The sequence below is a fragment of the Bombus vosnesenskii genome, unplaced genomic scaffold, assembly GCF_011952255.1.
Source record: "Bombus vosnesenskii isolate JDL3184/JDL3185 unplaced genomic scaffold, Bvos_JDL3184-5_v1.1 scf7180000013293, whole genome shotgun sequence".
NCBI lineage: Eukaryota > Metazoa > Arthropoda > Insecta > Hymenoptera > Apidae > Bombus > Bombus vosnesenskii.
This window is the reverse complement of record NW_022882944.1, coordinates 829004-850641: the sequence shown is the minus strand read 5'-3', so window position 1 is coordinate 850641 and position 21638 is coordinate 829004. Positions and strand designations below refer to the sequence as shown.

The window sequence follows — 21638 nt, the reverse complement described above, 5'->3', positions numbered from 1 at the left end:
TTCTACCTTCGCATCTTCGCGCGTCTATTATTCGTAATTGGACGTTCCTTTGACAGTGCTCCGATATTCCTGTCGATCGAAAATTCGAATATTTTGTGCTGTTCGAGCTATTTGTTAATCCATGGCACGGAATTGTCTTTAACGTCTCATATGAAATGTAAATTGACGATAGAACGAAAAGCCGAAGCTTCTAGCGTGGTACACGGATGATCGATATGTTTCCTTCGAAGCTGTTCTAGCGAGAGGCTGGCGTTCGTCGAATTCGATTTCGGAAAATTGATACCCGGCGAGAGCGACTTACTTTTAATATCGCGCGAGAAGTAATTTGCTCGTTCAGTTTGCGAGATGGAAGCGTTTCGTTCGCATGGTATCCCCTGATATCGCCAAATGGTTATCAATGAACGAAATAACGCGTAATTTTCTATAGGGACTCGTTTTAAAAAATTCTGAACGATTAGCTAAATTACGTCGCTCTTTTTAGATTTTTTTTTTAGAGGATTAACTTCAAAAGGCCGCAACTTCACCTTAAAAGCTAAATTAATATCGTGTTTTTGAAATTCTGCCCGGGTTGTGATTAATGGAAAACTTTTAGTTTCGAAATGCGTTTACGCAAAGCTTTCGAAAGTTTCTCTCGTGCCCCCTTTTTCGTTTTCTTTTATTGGCTGCTGCAATTTATAATACGAGATTCCACGAAGTATGGTACGGGGAAAGGTTGTTTCGAAACACGGAGGAATCGCCAATGCGAACATTTTACATTTTTTCTGAAATTTCTCACCCATAAAACGAAATACGTGCGAATCGTTATATTTTTTAAAAACACAGTGGCAATTATTTCACGTTGTTAGAATTCAAAATCTATCGATTCACGCGACGAACAAACTATGTTCCGTTCGTTCTTAATTAATATCCGTTACAAACAAAATCCTTTCTCAGTCGTTAGGGTACAGTTTTCATTTTATTAATCTGTCCGAATATCTTGCGCGTCATCGGCTTCTCGTTTCCTGCATTCTGCGAGATCATTATCCTTATAATTTCGCCGTATATATAATACGTATACTTCGTATCGCGCATGAAACGTTCATCCGATAGATAGGTTTTCGATCGAAATTTTTGACAAATTTCATGGACGTACGTACGATAGAAGAAGGTAGATAGATAGAACGTACGATAGAAATTTGCATTTTCAATTTGTGTATATATATCGTACGTATTGGAAGTTCAAGTTGAACTTGCAGTATTCTGTTCTCTGAAACATCAAGCGTATAATGAAATCGCAAAGAAAAAGATCTATATTCAAGATCGATTACAATTTTTTCTTACTCTTCTCCGACAGATTATATCACGCGTGTGGTAAATTCCGCGTACCAAATGCGATATCTCTAGTACGTCTCTTTATTTTTCGTGCAAAGCTACTTGTAACTCTACCTTGTTTTCAAGAGCGTAGCAACTTGTCGGCCGTGCTGCGTTTTTGTCGCACAATCTGCTTCAGAGCAACGAGAGTGTACTTGTGACGTGCATCGAAACTGTTGCTTGCAGTTGCTGTTGCTAACGATGCAACTTCCGTGTCCATCCTTGTGACGCGTTACCTAAACGTCGTTCGAAACGAAGGAAACCAATTTACTATGCGTCGTGCTTAACGATATACCGAGACCAGCGTTACGATTATTTGACTAAGAGGAAGCTGCAGTCGTCAAATTAGTACGTCGATGAATTTCGCGATGGAACCACCGATTTTACTCACAATGGTTTTCCTTCGAACAAGGTTTCGTATCGGCTCAGACCCTTCGCTTTCACGGATAATCTCGCAACGATTAAGAGATTTGTAGCTTCTTTCTTAAGTAACCCGAGCATCGCGATTCCTCTCAAGTATACGGCTCGCGGGAATTTTTCAACGTAATATCTCGTAACATAGCCGGGACGATAGAAAGGGTCGCGGTATATCCGAGCGAAACTGCTCTCAACGCTTAATAATTTGAACCGGTCTACGTAAGAAGTTGAGCAGCAGACTGCTGAAAGTTGTTCGAGACGTTGATGACAGGAAAAACCGCGATGGCTGATGATATACATACTTTGTATCCACTTTGCCTTTTTCAAAGCTCCTTCCACGCTCGCTTTAATAGCTGTTTCTTGTATCGACAAATCTTACGCTATTCGCGATAATTGTATACTGCTGCGTTCTTCCGTTCTTATGCAAAATACCAACTTGGTACTTGTAGAAAGCGCCACAGATTTTCTCAATTACCAGAAGCGTATACATTTTTCGACGAAACCTCGTGTCTCTCGTTTCCACGGGATAGTATTCCATTTAACAGCGATAAATCAAGCGGCAAAGATTTTTCTCGCGGAACGGAAACGAGGGTTCTGAGCGACACGTTGTCGCCGGAAATCTAAAAAATCGGTTGTTTCCGTGGTAGAACAGTGCCGAGCGACCGAATTCCTAGAGTAAACCGACAACAGTACAGTTCCTCGGAGCGTGGAGGATCGTCAGCCGCCAGCAACGATTCGGTTGTCCAAATCCCGGTCGTATCCGTACTCTGGACTAGACTGTAATCGGGTCGTAGGTCAATCTTAAACTGCAGAGCTATACGCGTGATTCCCGGACTATTTTAATCCCGAGGACTTGCCGGTGCACCTGCTAGACGACAAGGATACTATAGCTGCGCAACTTGGAATCTGGCATCGTCTAGCCAACGGGAATAGAAAGACCCAATTACACCTCGTTCGTCCAGAATTGGACGAATACATACAAGACGCTTAAGACGCCTTAACTACCATGGGATTTGTAACAGCCTTCTCTAACTGTCGAGATTGGTTTAAGCACTCTGGCCGAGCTGTACCAATCACTGGCCGTTCCTATATTGTACATTTCCCGATTATGGATTCGTTTCGTCGCGTCGGACAGGCGAACAAGTGCGATCGATTTAGACCCTACTGCGCTCGTCTGATTGCGAAAATAATAGTCTGAACAGCGTTGTCGCGAATCCTATGTTTTTCGGGCGTAACGAGTGGCCATCAGTGGCGATATAGTAGAAAATATGTTGGGAAGTTTCAAGTAATCTCGACCATGTCGATGGAACCTTAGCGTAGAGACGCGAAACGATACGTTACGCTCGATTGCAATTGCAAATTGTTAGTTAAAGTTGTGATTTGAAACGACGTAGCTTGTACTTGTAAATCAAGGATTAAGCGAACGTGTACGTACACGCGTTTGATTAAAATTTCGATTAAATTTGGATTAAAATTTGGAAACAGGCAGGCAGACGAAACGCGGGTAAATCCGGAGCAGAGCTGGTCAGTTGTGTGGACAAACGTTGCTTCGCGGTAGAGAAACTGACGGATGTTCGACCGTCTTTTAGAAAGTAACGATCGATACCGATCGCGAACCGGTCGAAGAACATCGCCTACTTGAGATTGTAGTTACGCTGTGTTTATTCTACTCTTCCTGTTACTTGTATTTTTCCACGTGTCGAGTAGTTCGCGCCGCGCACAGTCTGCGCTTCGCGTTTTTATTATTTCCCCCTGCTAACGTATACCGTGAATTTGCTTTCGCTGGTCGCGATTCATGTACATATTTCTGAAAGCAAGAACATAGGAAGAGGCTTTAAATTGGAAACTTTCTACGATGGAATATATCGCGCGGTGATTTAGCGAGTAAGTTTTAGGCCAAACTGGCCTGCTAGCCGATACCATGGAAGCTGATAGGCGTAAAGTTGAACGGTGTAGCAGTTATCGGAAATCTGATACGTTGTTAAAAATATCCGATAAAACTGTCACGTGATTGACACAAAGGGTGAGAGTATCTATTTTTAATTTGCAAAACTGCAGAAAAGAAGGATAAACGAATAAAAATCGATTTTAAGTGATATCTCGTACTCTTCGAGCTGTTTCTCGTCGGCGCGCGAGAGAGAAGCGTGATATTACGCGTTTCATCATCATTTAATCGTTGCGATGCCGAAGATGTTCGATCGAAGGACAAACTTTGTCAAATAATTCGTCGTTTCGTTATTTTTCAGGGTTCAGGGAGGCTGCAGCGGAACGAGAGAAGTTGCAGCGATCAACCGCTTAAACATTACAGCGAGGCGATGAAACACGAAGGCTAGACAGGCGGATTACCGTGCGATTAATGCGCCCTATGACGCTCGTTTAATGGCCCATGCTCGGACCGTGTGATGAACGCGAACGAGTGCACGATTTCCCTCAGAGGTTGAATTAAATGGACAGGCAGGAAGAACCCATTTGTACGCCCATTTGTACCGATTGTTCGCGACAACGTGCAAGGACACAAGCCGAGAACATAAACTGTAAAAAACACATATCGAACGGTACACGGCAGGTACTCGGTGCCATCGCGCCGTTTCTTTCTTCGTCGTTCCACGCTTTTCACAACGTTGTTGGAGATTCGTTCGCACAGCGAGAAGCGATCACGGACGATTTCTCGCGCAAACTTTGAACCAATGGTCCGGTTTCTCGCGATTGCAAGATCGAGGAAAACGCGAGTCGGCCTGTAAACCGGCTAAAGCGGCAGAGAATTGTCTCGAATTACGATCGATGCGAATCCCGATCGAAGGATATAGCGGGCAGATGTAATAGCGGTTTCCACGCGCAAAAGAGCTTAATCCCCGGGAGGCCGATCGTCGCGCGATATTAAAACTTCGGGGGATCGAAATTACAGCCACTGTCGATAAAAGCTTACAAATAGATTCGAAAGAATCGATAATGCACGCGTGGAAATCCTGGCTCGAAGCAAGCCACGTGCACGACGAATAATACGATCCCTCCTCGAATCCACGTTTTCTCGATCACCAAGGGGAAAGCACCAGATAGATTCGTAAAATCCTTATCTACCGATGCTGTGTTCGCGTCCTCGCGTCGCATTCTTTCTTCGCCATTAACGTTGCTTTTTCCAACGACGCCACGTCTAACAGGGAATCGGTGGTCGTCGCGTATTTCGCAAATATTCGTTCGCGCGACCAGCGAATCCAAAGAGCGGAAGACGAACTGATTGGAAATCAGTTATGATTCTGGATGCTAGCTTGCACACGGAACGCAGATAAGCTGGGGCAAAAGGATGAAAGTGAGATGGGTGTATCCGAGTCCTGATTACATCGAATGATACCACGATCTCTGCGAGTAACTGTTAAAGAGATCGAAGTGTGTTCACGTTCGTCGTAGCTGTTGTTCGAGGGGCGAGGAAGGATCAGCGCAGAGACAGGAAAGAAAGAAAGATCGACAGTATGAAGGATCGTCGTGGAAGATGGCTGTACGCCGTGCTGCCTCTCGTCACGTTCCTCTCGCACCAAATAGGTGAGTCTGCATTCATCTCTTATCGAAGATGCTAGGATTCGACGGCTGTTAGAGCTGTTTCGGAACTCGTACACGCCTGACTTTCTCGTAAAATGTTTCTCAATTGTTTCAAAATGTCAGGGCTGTTCGAGTTCACGAGATTCGAAATTGCGAGTGATTTATCTTATCCAACGACGAGGAAGCCAAAAGAGATCGGTCTACCGATCGGTCTCGTAACGTTGCGTGGTGAGATCGTAACGGTTCGGTGTTTGGCAGTCAACGAGCTGATGGCAATTTCTGAGGCGTATTAACGCTCCCTCGAAGGCGGGTTTCGAGGGGAAGTTAAGGCGAGGAAAAGCGGCGAAACGTCTTATTCGAGGTGTTTCGCGTTCACGAAGAAGCTTTCGATCGAGTGGCTCGCACGCGAGGCTTTTTGCACCTGTGGAAACGAGGATCGCAGTTATCCGAGGAATTCGCAGCATCGCACGCGGTAAAAAGTCATGGAACACCGGCGGATAAGAAGCTTCGAGTGCTTTCGCAATTATGGAAAGACAGAGTTATTCCAGCCGGGCATTCTTAAGTGTCTTTAACCGCTATCGCGGTCTAGTTGATTTCCATAGGATGAATGGATTCATGAATAAAAGAGTTACGATCACCGAGGATTCTCGAGAGTCTGGTGAAGGCAACTTGCCAATAATTTCGACGCGACAGAACCGTTACCGATGTTTCGAACAATTTTTCATTACGACGCGACCATTTAGCTCGAGTTACGCCGAACCATCGTTCTTCATTTCCATGAACTGGAAACGGCGAAACTCGAGTTGCAAAGTATTTTAGTCGACGAAGTTTCCTCTTAACGAGAATATAACCGAGAGTCGAAAAATGGTATTTAAAGGGCTCGCGACCCATCTTTGTTAAAAATAGCTAAATTCTTAGTAATCAGAGCATAACGAGACACCATTGACGATATTCGTAGCCCGAAGAATCGTTAAGATCGTGCGCGTAAAAGGTAACACGAACGTGTTTAAACTTGGCCGCTTAAATATTAATATCCAGCAGCAATTCGCGTGTAACTTTGTTACGCGGTAACAACTTTGACGATAAAAATGCTTGGCGGTGTTGGCGAGAGATTATCGCGTAAGAAATAGCGAGGACACGTTTGCCGCGATAACAAGGCGTCAAAATTATTCAAAAATGCAGATACACGGCTTATTTATGCGACCGTTCGCTATCTGGCGGCTGATTTCGAAACGGTATTTTCACGGATATTTGCCATATACAACTATACCGTGTTTTGCATAAATTGTATCGCTGAAGGAGGAATCGATGACTTAAAAATCGATGCTTATGCAACATGCGATCCTAGCAAGAATCTGTTCCACGAAACGTACTTTTTCAAACGCGTACGCTGCAACTTTTGGAAACTACAGTTTCTTTGGAAATGTTTAACGAAAGAATCGTTAAATCGTTGCAGAGTAAAATCTTTCTTTTCAAAATAGGAATATTCGTGCCTTTCGATCGTGTAAACATTCGTATCGCGTTGTTAATCGTTATACCGGCAATTAGTAATTAAACATTTTACCAAAGAACGCGTACAACGTAGAAAAGCGTTACCTCATCGCTGTGGTTTATTAAAATAATTAACCTCTACACGTTGGTATTAATAACCTTGTTTATCGCTGAAACAACGCGCAACGATCAAACGAACAAGTTTAGAAGCAGCAAAAACGAAATAATATGACAGAAAAGTGGAATGGAACTTCAGCTAATGGAGAAGCTATGGAAACGAAATGAAAACTTGTCCGTGTTATTTATTAGCAACAGAATTTACGTTACGTTGCGATCGTATTTTGAACGCAGCTAATCTATTTTTAACGGTTTGCAAGAACATTCGTTGAATATCGAATCCGTACCTGTATATCGCGTAACCGAGAACGCGTGCCTTTAATTAAAAGTTTATAGAATATAATTATGAAACTTCCCTCGGGTCTGATGAAATTAAATTCCGCCATTACAATTTCCGATAACAAAGCATTTCACAACGTTATTAATTGTAACTGTTATTATACATAAGGATAGATAGAATATTTTCTTCAACGCGCGATTCTAATCTATGCTCGATGCAGCATGAAAACTCAAAATAATTCGGACTCAAGCTCCAGCTCCGAATACAAGTTTTGTAGTCTTTGTTGCTTACATATCGGATGAGATTCGATCAGCGATGAATTTTCCCGTATTTTTCACAATTTGTTACCCTTCCCTATTCGGTTTTTTTATCCCAATGTTTTAAAACTCCGATAGAAACAACTCCCATTGTTCTCAGCTAAAGTCTTAGCAAAACTAAAACAGTAAAAAAAAAAAAAAAAAAAAAAAAAAGAACAAAAAGATCTTAGCGTTACTTACGGGACGATCGAATATAGATTCAAATATATCGGAAATATCGCGATAGCGGGAAATCGTGGCGCGCTTAAAAACTTGAAACTCGATTATCCGCGTTCTTTAATGAACACGTTATTCTGCTTTCCCGTCGGGCTATTAGTTTAGGGAAAATAAACATGGGCCGAATTAACAGAACAAATTTGCCGCCATCTCCTCGGCATCGTTGACATCATCGCGTCTTGCGGTAGTTTCCATCCAGGCTATCCGTGGCCAGATCGACGGGGACGAGGTGTCTGGAAATTCCATCGAGGCGAACTTTCTTAGGAGCGTCGTGGAAAATTGCATTTTTAAGCGACAGCTCATTTACCGATAACTAACTTGCCGGGGCTCGTCTTTGACTCGTGAAATCAATCTTTCCGTTTCCTGTTGACCACGCGCCTTTCTATCGTCTCTGCAACCGACTCGGCTCGCCTCGATCGAAATTGGAATTTTATTTTCGTACGAATCCACGGTTTATTCTTCCTGTGTACACTACTGTCTTCTAACGAACTTGCAGAGTTTACGTTAGGAAAGTTCTTGTAAAAGCATGCCGTGCCAAAGTTGCCGTATTATCATGAATTTCGTAAGCTGTGTTCCCATACTTTCGTCCCTCGCGCGGAGAACTTCTTTGCCTTCGATTCCGTCGATACCTCGACCATCGGATCCTAATTAATACTATTTTTCTTCAGCAACGCCAAATTTCTGTTCGCATGTACCTTCTCTCTATACGATCTATTCTTCGATTCGCTTGTTTCAACGTTACTCGTCCGAGCAACTCTAAACTCGAGCATACGATTAGTCGCGTTCCAGTCGCGACGAATAGACGAAAGATATGGGAGTAGCGAGGTGGAAACGTTGAGGAAGCGTCGATGTCGATGAGCAAGGTAACAGCGATATCTCGATATTTCGAAGGATAGTGTCTCGGAATTGTGCGCTCAGGCGGACGTGTTACACGTTTGCGGAATGCGGTTGATTGTAAGTCGAGAACCCAATTTGCCAAACTCAAGTTCCGTCGTTTGGGGATGGAAGGGGTTGCACACCGCAAGGACGTTGCGGCGTTCTATTGAAGTTGTAGCAGCTGATGTTATTATGCCATGTTCGGGGAGCTACTCGGACGGATATTGTGGATTTAGAGCACACCTCGTTTCAACTCCATCGGAGAATGTCAAAATTAAAGCCGGCCAAGCATCGCATTGGTAGGTAGGTTATTACATCGCGTGTACCGCTACAACCCGCCAGCTTTATTTTCATCCGATTATTGCAACAAGTGCTTATTAAGCAATCCCGCCTCACCTTGCGACGCACATTTGCGCCGTCACGAACTGCCTTTCTGCATTTATCGTTTCTGAATGCAAATGCAGCCTATTGTCCGATGTCGACGCCTCTCCACGTGTCCCACCGTTTCCATACTTTTATCGAGGATTGCCGGCTCTGTTTAATTTAATGGAATTACATCTTGCTCCAACCTTTGCCTGTGACTCTAATTCTTTCCCATTGAAACGTGTCACGGACAGCGATAAAATGTTCGTTTTGGGCGAAAAATCCATGTCCATCGAACGTCTCCACGCGACGTCTCAAGTTAACCAGTTAGCTGTCCCTGAGTATACTCGTCGTCGTTTACTTCCTGCCACTCGTTTTACGTACAAACTTTTCAAAGTTTTAGAAGCAACCGACCGGTTAATACAACAGGCGAAGCAGAAAAGTAGAATAGAGAATTGACGAATCTCCAATCTTTGAAAAATATCGTGGCATTCGCCGAATTGGTTATTAACGACGCTGAAAGTAGAAACGTTCGAAGCGAATTTCATCAAACGTTTATAACATTAGCACGGCCTAGAGCACCGAAAAGTGGAGACATACGAGCAGCAGTGCTTAGCGGGATCGAGTGGCAAATGGAAGCCATTGGTGGAGAAGATCGCGTACAGAGTACAGGGAAACAGACGAACGGATAGAGCGTAAACCGTTGATATTGGGCTTATCAAAGTGATTCACGTGACTGGCCGACGGTATTATGCAAATGACCCGTAAAATTATCGTACCCTTCGGGCATCAGCAGACAAGGGAGAAACTGAACTTTCCATTAAACGTGACAGAACGCTTTTGCGTCGGCTAGCTAGGGATATCGCCACGAAAGGCTATTGATAACGCATCTCTGATGGCGTTAAACGGTTTCTTAATTGTCAGGTATTTATCATAATCCCGGTGAATTTTTCAGACGCCACTCGACCTTCTAATTCCTTATTACCATTTTACTTGAAAGATACAAGAAATTTGATTTGCCACTTACGTATAAAGTTCGCTTTAATTTCACCGAGCAAATTATTTTGTCGCCAACAAGTACACGAATATCGATAGAAAATTGGAAATGTTAAAGGGATCGTTCGTTTGCACCTTTAAACGAACGTGTGGTTTTTTAACGCGGTCTTGAAACGCGCGAGAATTGCCTCTGTCAGATAGCGTTTGATGCAAAAAACGAGAAAGGATTCTAAATTTCCTGCATTGATTTTCTCCTGAAAACAAACAGACGCATAGACGATAAGAACGAAACAGCTATATAGAAAAGAGAGACAATGAGATTTCATTTGTCCGTTTGCTAGCGCTAACGCGCATTCCCAATATTTTTCCTCGAAACGAAATGAAAACAGCTTATCCGTTGTAACGAAAAACGGGTCAATTCCGTGTGGCGGTATTCGTCGTGAAAATGAATCGGTCGTCTTTCACGGCGAGATTTTTCGGCCAAGCGATCACGAACCAGTAACTCGCGTGAATGTTTCGCGAACGAAAACGGCTATGCAGATACGCGCAACGTGTATCGTTTAAACTACATAAAAAGCAACGAACGTACACGATCGACCATCGATGGCTTTCTATCGATATACGTATATACGTAATTACAGACGTATTTAATAGGTGACGATGTAAAAATGAAATAGATTCAACGTTGGCTACTCCTTCCTTTCATCGATATCTTCGTTCCACTTAGCCGAAAGAGCAGAGGAAACAGGAAGCAATCCCTCGGATGCGATGGTTGTCGGGAGTGTGTCCGGCAAATTTATATCCATAGACAACTCGTGTAACGGTCGTGCGGCTAAATCACTTTCCACTGCAGGAAAGGAATTACACGGTCATCGAAAAGAGCAATGGTCCTGAAATCGGTTTAACGGTTTCTAAGGCACGTTCCAGATTATTATTAACTCGATCTTTCTTATCACGATAGGGACACGCGATCGCGATCGATTCTATAGTTGCCTGCAAGCTTCGAACCCTATTAATAACATGCCTCTTACCACGCCACTTGCGTGCATCGAAAGTGCATCTAATATTCTCTACGGTGTATTATAATAATAATAAAAAAAAAAAAAGAATGTACGGTACCGTTTAGAAAATCCAAGATAATGCTGCTTTCCAATTATGAAAATGAATAAAGCATCTTCGACGTTTTAGCGAAGATCGTTATATAAACTGGAACGTATTCTATTCTACGTTGTATCGCAGACGCTCGCCGCATCAAAAGTGAACTCTACTCGTCGTGCTGCGCCGCTACGCTACGTAACCCGTCGCGTGGAGACCAACGCAAGCATTGAATTTTCTAATCAGATTCTTCACGCTGCTTTAATTACTCAGAGTGTCGGGACGACGGGCCCTCGACACGTGCTAAATTCTGTCTTTGCGAGGCTGTTCCGCGTAATCACCTGCTAACTATATTTAGACGTACGCGGTCTCGTTAAATCGTTCAAATAAAATTTCATCTCGTTAATGAAATCACGTTACTGTTTCGTAATATCGTTTCCTTCTGTGCTCGATGCGACAGCGTGTAATTTCAAACAGAAGCAAACTAAAAGGCTCCATTCGTCGTAGAATCAATCAACGGATAATATTTACCAGCAGCAGTTCTCCGACACTTTATCCAACACTCGACTCGCCAGAGTTCGATATTTATTCGATAAAAGTGGAAAGTGCCCCGATCGTAAGATTTGCAACCTACCGTCGATCCGAATTTCGAAATTTAACTCGGTTTCTACGTTTCACGAACATCCTGTGTAATTGCTTTCGAAGTCTCCACCGAAACTCGGTCAAGTGGTTCCACTTGTTAAGGCTTTCGGTGCGACTAGATTTACGTTTCGATGGAAAAGATCGAAATTACGTCATCTTGTTGTTTGAGAAACGCCAATAATTATACCGAGGTGTTGCTCAACACGAATCAGGGGTTAGAAATTTAATAGCTACGTTTTGCACCCTGTGTTTTGTTAAAAGCCGAGTCTGATGTACAAGCTTAACGTTACCTTTTTACGTCGCAAAGATAAAAATGGACTGCAATTACCAACTTTGTCGTTTTTTCTATTACGTTTGTGCACGAGTCGCTTTACGACGTACGCGTCCGACCATTTTAAATTTGACAAACCTCGGGATTATGTACGAAATTCTACCTTCGAGCTTACTAACGTTTCGTCCAGATTCTATCGAATTCGATTCTCTAAGGAATCCGCGATATTCGACGTTTGTCAAAGAAATCCGCGACCGTCGTCGTACAAGATAAATTGACAAAACTCCAACGACGATTAAATTGCTTGCCATTTACACGCGCCTGTCGATAGTACGGTCGTATACGTAATAAAAGGTAAAAGATTGTCTCTTTATTCGTATATAGAGAAGCGAACCTGGAAGAAAATACCTTGGACGTGTTTTATGGATGCACGCATTGTCCATCCGAGTATCTTTCTGGAAAGAAATGGCTGCGATATTCTTGGTCAAAACGATCGTGCCGGTCAGTGGACACTCGACGAAGAAGTACGTCGCGATGAATAGCGATGGTCGACGGTATTTTATATCGCAATTGAAAAATAGCTATGATTCGTAAAACATTCTCGCGTATTCTTTGACCTAGTTGCTGGTGCCGATACAACGTCCGGGGAAAATGGGTTTCTCAGGATTTTAGGAGTGCTGGAGGAATATTTGATGGAGGCTGTTGAAGAAGGTAATTGCAAGAAAGCGCGTTTTTCCGCAGCCAAGTTTCACCAAGTTATGGTAAAAAGCCAATCCGATATCTCTGCGTTAAAAAGTCGGTTCTGTGATTAATGGAAAGTACGGTGCGCGGTTCATCGGTTGGTTATGACAAAAGTCAACCTGACGAGATGAAGGATCAAGTCCTCGGCGATAATGCACTCGGATAAAGACTGAATCGCGCATAAGTAGCCTGTATCGATGTGACGTGCATTGAACACGTATATCCGCGCATAGTGCAGGAAGGAATATACCATGCGCAGCATGAGTCGGGAAAAATGATCACCCGAAATAATTCCTTATTTGCTGGCTTTATCAAAAAATGTTTGAAAGCGAAATTTATGGTATTCGAGGAGCCTGGTTAATATCTGGTTTATCGCCCTATATTTCTTTCAAATATTAAGGTGACTTGGAGCGTTTTGATAATCAGCGTATAGTTTTTATAACATCCAGCTGGGAATTCTCCGCAGAAAAGTATTATATTAACGTATTTGTATCGAAAAACCATTAGTTTAGCAGAGATATTTGAACTTTAATACGTGAAATTTAATTCACGAAAGACAAAGATAACGCGAACACAAGAATATCGCTTCGCGTCTTTCCTCGTCTTTCTGTACGTCAAATTTCACAGATTAAAGTTAAAATATCTCCCGAACTAATGCTTTTTCGATACAAATTGGTTAATACTTTTTGGCGAGAATGTCTAGCTGGATCGATCGATGTTACAAAAACTATATGGCGATTGTTGAAAAGCTCAAAGTCACCTTAATATCTAAAGAATAATATAGGGTGTTAAGCCAGATATTAATCAGGCTTCTGGAATACGATAAACTTCGCTTGAAACGTTCTTTTTTTTCGATAAAATCGATGAGAAACGAATCGCTTCGGATGATAGTTTTTATCGACTCACCCTGTATAATAGTTGCACCTAAGAAACAGACTTTTCGTTCGCAAATGCAAGGGAAAATATACGCCCCTAAAATACTATAGGAAACAAGGTCCACGGGCGAATCGTAAATTTGAAAATCTCAGTTCGTAAATTCCATATCATACGCGCGTTTCTTCTAAAAGAGATAGGAAGGCTAGAGCCAGGCAGAAATAGAAATATGTATTTTACGTAGCTCTTGGTGGATCGCTGCACCGTCTCCGGAGAGTCTAAATTTTTGCGAAAGTTGTAGCTTCGCGAGCACGATGAAGAATCACAGTGCATAAATCCATAAGGAACAATGTATCTGGGTATCGCATAAATTTCGTTTCTTCTTTCATTTGACCTGAATGTACCGCGAAATGCGTACCACGGCTATCATTCGTAGATGGAACTACGTTTTCGCCACTTTCGGGGTCGATAATGCAACACGCTAGATGCATATGCCGTTTATAGAACACACTTTCTCGATGCCACGTCTAACCGATAGACAAGTGAAATGAGTTTCATGATCGTGCACGAAGACTTGCCTTTTCTTCTTTTTATTTCTTTCCCCTTTTCTCCTCCGTATTCCGGCAGCAGTAAAATCAACAGCTGCCGATTAACAGGGCTATTAATTGGAAAATATAGGTTGGCATAGCCGAGAGAAATCCTAGGGAATCGAGAACGAAGAAGAAACGGATACCATAGGAAGGAAAAACGTGTTTGTTCGGTTGCACATAAATCTATTCGGAACAATACATCTGGCTGGCACGTAAATTCTTCCCGTTCCTTTTTTCACGGCGCTAGTGCTCCGCCAGCCGAGCACCACCGTATCACGGATACCATTCGTAGATGAAACTACATTTTCACCACTTTCAGGATCAATAGTGCACCGTGGATGCATCCGTGTCGCGAGCCCCTAGTGTCTCTTATTGTGGCTGAAGAATAGCTGCAATCCCGAAACATCCGTGGATTCTCTGACCTCTTTCGCGGAAGTGGGCTGTCTGTCTCCGTCTCTTCTTCAACTCCCGAGCCCCTTCCCATTGCCCCTTTCTCGCCCTACTACGTACCAGTGTTTCTCTTCTTTCGGCGGAGTACCTTTTACTCAGCGCGCACCAAGTGTGTATTTCCGTGTGCACATCGTTCGAGTACCATCCAGCGTGGAACTTTCTGTTTCCGCGCGTCTTAGCGTTTCCTGGTAATTCGATGAAGCGGTAAATTGCTTCTCGTCTGTTATTCCCATCCCTGTCGATACTCGCGAAACTTTTATCGTCGCGTTATCGTCCATGCGCGGCGATTCCTCGCGATCTGTGTAACGGGTCTTCTTATCTTGTTTTCCAATTGCCGCAATGAAATTACGATGCCGCGGCGAACGTCCGAAAGCGTGGCGTTGTTCGGCAACGAACGAGGAACCGAAGAATTTTTATGGCGGGCCGCGCCGATCCAACCAAGAGGTGGAAGGAAGAAGGTTGGACTCGTTGGTTGGTCGTTAGTCGTTCGAAAAAGTTTTTCATTTCGCGCAAAAACAATTCGGCAAAGCGTTACGTGGAGAGTAACAGGTTGGTTTTATGTTTGGCAAAATTATACGCGCAACTTTGCCGAACAGATCGAAGAACGTTCATTCCCTGGATAAACGTCGAAACTTTTCAAATCGCGAGCGCGCCTATAAATCGATCTCTGTTTGCACCGGAAATTTGTCCAAGGCTTTATCGTTAGTTCTTACGATTGTACGTATCTTATATTTTAAGTAGCACTGGTAGAAATGCTTCGTCGTATCCAGAACGACGTCCAAGATAGTATGCTGGAGAACTAAAACCTCGGTGGTAGTTTCGTCTCCGAAACTCTAGTCGTCGTTGATAGAAAAGCTTAGGTGTCTCTTCATTTTGTTTCCTCGTATCGAGTTTCTCCCTCGAGGAAACTCTAACTGGTACATATTACGAGAAATTAAATATCTTATAGATCGCTGTAACTTTAACATTTGTTCTTTATTTACGACACTTTTCGCAACGAAAACTACAAATTGAGAAGCTTGGCGAGAGCGAGTTTTTGCGATAAGCACCTGCAGACGGAATTTCGCGTTAAACGTTTAAACGCGAGTACGTGAGAGTAAAAAAGTAACGATTTACTCTTTGGAATTCACGAGATATTTTGTTTACACTTGTCACAACTTTCCACCCGCTCGCAATAAAAAGTTTGCCAAGCAATCCCTCTCTGTTGATTATCCCGTGAACTGGTTGTGAAAAGGAAATGAAATAATAAGAAAATAGGCTGTTTTTGATGCGTGGCGGGGTATCGCGATGCGTCGCAACGTTCAAACACAAGAATCGTTGTAATTAAATGTAACGTTTCATAATAACCGGGAGAATCCCGTGCGCGAATATTCGAGGGCTAACATCCCTCGAATCCGGTGATTCTGTTTCCTATATCTGTAATGCAGCAACGTTTTCGCTAGAAATACAGAGATAGCGAACGCGCGCTCGCAGATGCGACCAAATGCTTGCGTTCTGTCGTAAATGCGTATAAAGTTTCTCGGTTTGCCAACTTTTCTTTTTCGCTGCTATCTTTCTTATTCCCCCGCTATTCGATACGCCGGTTCGGTTCGCACCGTGTCAGGAAAATTGCTGCCGCAGTTGCGGTAATGCTCTCGAACCACCGTACCGCCGACGCCACATAAATATTTCCATTATACCGCGTCGATTTCTTGCTCGATTATTCGAACAGATCAACGCCTGGTAAATCGATTTTTATGCGGCGTGGGCGTGACTCGTTGTGACCCGCGTACCTTGAAAGGAAAGGATTATACCGGATCGAGCGTAAATAACGACGCACATTTACTGGAAAAAAGGAGTATACCCGAGCGTTTTCGTTCCACGGACTGTTCGCCAGCCAACCTACGAATGGCTTTATAAAAATAAAAGCCGGTCGAATTAGTTTTCTCTTATCTTCGGGAATTGCCGTTGAAAGCTATCTGCTGTGTGGCGGGATGTCCGTGTGAAACTCTGTTTTATTGTAGCGGAACGTTGTGCCGCTTATTATACCATTCGTAATCGATAATACTTGAACATTTTTCGGTAAAGTGGAAAGTTTCGCGACGAAAGCTCGTTTCGTAGGAAAGGAAGAGAAACATCGTTGCAAATGGTAAATTCGTTCGAAACGTACTTTTAGTTTTTGTCGTAAGGAGAAAAGGAGGAGAATTTCTATGGCGGAGCCTGTAGCTGCGAGTTCTCGATGACCCGCTCTGTGTCTCTGTGTGTTGGATCAGCCGTAGTTGGAATTTTTTCCAACAACTTGTTGACACTTACGCAATGCGACGTTACACACAAGTTTTGCGCTCTATCGTCGCACCCGCGAAAGTTGCAGAGATAGTAGAATGGCCGATTCAGGTGCAGACAATGCAGGTGCTAACAGCTGCTCCTAGGAATTTCATTCAATTGTACGCCGTTGAAATAAGTTTTCATATTATTTTGGAGCTCGTGGTTAAGTCGATTCGACGCCTAGCACGTTCCGAGCAGATATTTATGGAAGTAGTTGGGCAAATTTCTGCCAGAAATGCTACGACTTTTCCAAACGTTCCCGAGGGCTCGAAATGCTAATAATTGCCGGAGAAACAGGTAACTTGGACTTGAGAGTTGATCGTTTATCGCCGTTTAATTTATGTAATTTGTTATTAATGCGAATGGGATTAATATTCGCAGCGATCGAGTAAAATAGAACAGATAAAGTCGAAACGCTGTTAAAATGGCAACAGGGAAAGCAACTATGATAGTTGTTAACGTTTAAGATTTTACATTCGGCGCGCTATCTTTGAGGATACCAAATGTATTTCTTCTTGGTGGAGAAACATAATCTCAAAGAGAATAAATCGGTATCTTGGTTTTATCATTAAAACAACTCTCCTTCGAGACTACCCGAAGAAAGACAAATTCTTTCTTACTTTCATTCCATTCGATCGTTTTTGTCTGTAAATTCCCACGTTTGTTCACAGTTGCGTTTTCAAACGAATTGGGTCGATAGTATCTTCGTTTATACGAGGTGATTCGACCGAACGGACAAGCGTAGCGAATTAATGGGATTAACGACGAAAGCTGAAAGCGATAGATATCTCAAAGAATAGAAATATTTCTAATGATAAACGTCTTTAAGAAATCGGAGAGATCCGAATGCTCGCGCGAAAAGGAAAAAAGCTGTATCTCGTGGCTGGATTCAGGATCCAGATTCGAGATTACCGCTGGTTGCTTGAAATCGAATCTCTTTGTTTCCCACGTCAAATCGACGATTACTTTCTCACGGTCGAACGTGCAGTGGAAATGACGAGGAGCAGACGAAGAGAAGAGAAGAGAAAAGCGTGGTCCGTTGGGTGGCACCCCGGCAAAAAGCCTAGCGCCGTGGCGAGGTTGTGTTTTATCATGTGTTGTTGGCAATGGGCCACCGGCACGCACGACCTCACATCGCTATTTGTTGGTTTCCGTCTCGTTAGGTGGAAAATCTATTTCTTTTCGACGGTATTGTGCGGACCTGTTTGTACAGGCTCCGAAACGCTCACCGCATCCATATCCCACGGTTCCAGCTGAACAGAAAACGGAAAAAGAACGCGGAGATTGCTGCAAAAGAATGGAAAAACGAGATCGTCGCCGTGCTAGTAGGAAGAGAGAAAGGCAGAGTCATAGAGCGATTGTTTAGAACTGTCTTTTTTCTTTTTTTCGCAGATGCAACGCAAGTAATTTGGATTTTAATGGAGAAGCCAGGGTTTACGTTATTGCTCTCCAGCCAACGGTTTCTCCAAATTCTCCTGTTCCTTTTCGTCGATGGTTGTTCGTGCGTCTTGTACCGTGTAATATGAACTTTGAATTCAGTCCCTGTTCGACGTCGACTTTTATGATCTCTGAGCTCGTGTCGTGGAAATGTTACGGTATAACGGTAAGTTATGCGTAATAAATATAGCTTGTGGCCGTGTTACGTAATAATACAATTTTACATTGCGTTCGTAACTTGCCACCATACGATTCGTCCTATTACGTAATAATTTATTTCGTTTGTTTAACCGTCCGATATTCCATGTCCGATATTTATCAGATTTTAGTTTTCCTACTGGATGATGAACACTCGTCAGTTGCCTCTAAGTTTAAGCGTCGTTTTATCTTACACCGCTGAAACTGATTCGAAATATTCACGACCGTGCGTATTTTGTAATCTAAGAATGTCCCAGTTAACGATCGTCACGCGTAGAAAAATCCTGCGTTAATTTACGACGCGTAAAACAAAGGACGAGGCCATTCCCTCGACTTTCTTCGAGACCGATCGACTTTCGCAGTGCGCTGTAAATAAGGGTTCTTCGAAAAGTACTTCGCTCTTGCCAATCGAGCCAGCCTCTTCGGTTATATACGAATTCGTCGAAAGAAATTTAGTCTCGTTAAGTAAAGTGACTCTCCTGTTGGTAGCAAGGAGAATTTTTTCAGTCATGCGATAGATACAAATTCCTATCCACATAGATCGCTTGGTGCGAGTCGTAACTTGTAAGTTCTGATTCAGTTCAGCATGTTTCTGCCTTTACAATTTCATATTCGTATATCGAAACAGTTTGCGCTTGCTTCGCCGAGCTACGAAAGGTTAACGCTCTAAATTATCGATTCACACCACATAGTTATACATAGATAATGTTCTGCCATAGGTGCATGTACAGCAGGCCACGCGTACGAACAAACATTATTAGGTACTAATTGTAAGGAAGTTATGGTTTGTAATTTCGTTCTAACGTAACCTTATAGAATTTAGATTAGTTTTTGTTTCCACGCTGCAGCGTTATCCCTTTATGTCCTGGAAAATGTACAAGTAACAACTTTCTTCGCGCGTTTTTTCTAAAAGCGAATCGACTTTGACACGCTCAGCTCGCGGCATCTGTCGCGTTCCAACGCGTATCTGTGAATCAGTTTGATCGGTTTGTGAAAAACGTCGAGGATTAGAACCGAATAACGGGACTTTGCCGAAAAAATTCAAGAGAAGTAACAGGCGCGGCGGTGTTATTAGGGAAACGATTATCGGCCATCGGTTCACGGTATTTCCACAGCTAGAAAACCATTGTTCACGACGGAAGAGCGGAGTAGTGCTAACCGTCCGAGCAGAGCTGGTAATCTTTTTATCGTGTTATTTTTGGCAATTTAATTCGTTCGTCATACGCGGCGTTCGCGGCCTGCTCTCTCGCAATCAGCAGTCGTCGGCTTTAACGACGTTATCGAGGAACCGTGATTGAAGCAATATTTGCTTTGCACTTATTAGCAATTAGCCGATATCGTGTGCGCCGTCGAACGGACATCAAACTGGTTTTTCGATTGAATTTTCATTCGATTAAAAGATCGTCGGCACGAGCCTTTTGTCCCTTTTGCTAATCGTCGCCAAGATTGTTCGTTGCTTGGTCCCGAATCTCCGAGCATCGACACCCGTCAGTTACCTTCGTTCCCGGTTCTACGTAAATATATTTAATTAAGAATCACCTATGCGACAAACAAATAGGCGCATAACGGATATACGATTGTTTGCTGACGATGCTATCGCATCGTAGACGTACACGAAGCATCGATAACAATTTGAGGTGCAGTAGTCAGGCGTATGTTGCGAAGCAAATCCACGTCACTGTCTTCGGCACGTGTCTTTCTATGAATCAAAAAGTCAGGTGCAACAGTGGCCGCTCTCGTTTCAGGAATACAAATTTCACCTCGTTTTCTTGCTTCGTATACCACACGGTACATTACGCTGCTCCAGTTGTGTTGGAAGTATGTCAGAAGAGACAAAACTAGTAACAAGAGTGCAGCCGTACCATTGAATGATATAAAGCCAGTAAATCAAGATTTATTCGATTTACACAGCGATACAGTTGTTCCGGTAACAAACCAGCAAAATATCGCGTACGATTTATCGCACGTTCAAATCCGAACCAGCCTACAAATCGAAGCTACATTAAAGCTCGTTTCGAAACCTATCTGCGTCTACGTATGTAAAATCTGAAAACGAAATTGTCATGCTTGCTACGATGGAAAGGGAATGATCGAACGAGTACTATCTTCCGGTGCGTCTTAAAGCTTTAAACTTTCGCCCAACCGGAGGAACGTTCGCTTCTCTGCCACTCTGGTAAAATTATAAAATAAAAACGCAAGACGAGTCGACTTGCAACTGCAAAACGCCCTGATTGCTTTTGTCGCGGGAACAGCGAGCAAATAGTTTCGTAATTACAGTCCGTACAATGTACGGGGGAAACGGTAACTTCGCTAAAAGTGACACTGTGCGGCGGACGAGCGGATGTGACGCGTTGCGCCGTACCAAAAAGTACCTGTCAATCTGTCAAACTGCCGAACGCCGAACGAATGCTCATTTACACTTTCATTTTTCGTTTTCGTTAGAGCGTGCGAGAAGAGCGAACGTCCTTTCGCGGAATGAAATTGCATTTTGAAATGTTTAATAACCCGAAGAAGGATTAAAGACTCGAAGCTTTCCCTTGTGTTTTATCTCTCGATGTTCGTCGCATCCACGTATATGCGTGTCCATCGGCAGCTTTGACGTTAGGTTCGATTAGGTTCGATTAGGTTGGGGTTAGGCAGCTTTGAAAAGTCGATCGAACGATCGTGCCAAATAATTATATCATATTTTTCTTGATAATTCGTCAGTCACGCAGCATTCACGCAAGATTAGATTGTCGTACGACGTTGGAAATAATGGAATTTGCGCGATACCTATTAACTGGTCGCTTTATTACTTCAGAACTAGTTGGATCACTGGTAACAGTTGCTTTCAACGATCCATGAACGTAGATTATTATGTTAGTAACGTCAGATTAAGTGTAATCTTTTGGAAACGTTAATTCGTCGTCACGTAACACGTGGCGTTTAATTCCGAAACAACGATAAACAGACTTAACACATTTTCGGGAATGGTCTATGCCGGAAAATACTGCGGCCATTCGAGCAAAGTTCCCATAATTGCTTTTATCAGGCTAGAATTCCTTTATCTCGGGCTTTCGCCCTAAATATTACGGTACGTG

The 21638-nt window shown here is 43.1% G+C and overlaps 1 protein-coding gene across 1 annotated transcript in view; it reads left to right on the top strand.

Annotated features, from left to right (window-relative positions):
• Nucleotides 1–4989: 4989 nt before the first annotated feature.
• The window catches only part of LOC117232821 (basement membrane-specific heparan sulfate proteoglycan core protein-like), a 128125-nt gene continuing 111476 nt past the window's right edge, over nt 4990–21638 (top strand). Inside the window, exon 1 of the mRNA XM_033492506.1 lies at nt 4990–5304. Coding sequence (XP_033348397.1) covers nt 5235–5304 — 70 coding nt within the window. The 5' untranslated portion in view covers nt 4990–5234. The remainder of the gene's footprint in view (nt 5305–21638) is intronic.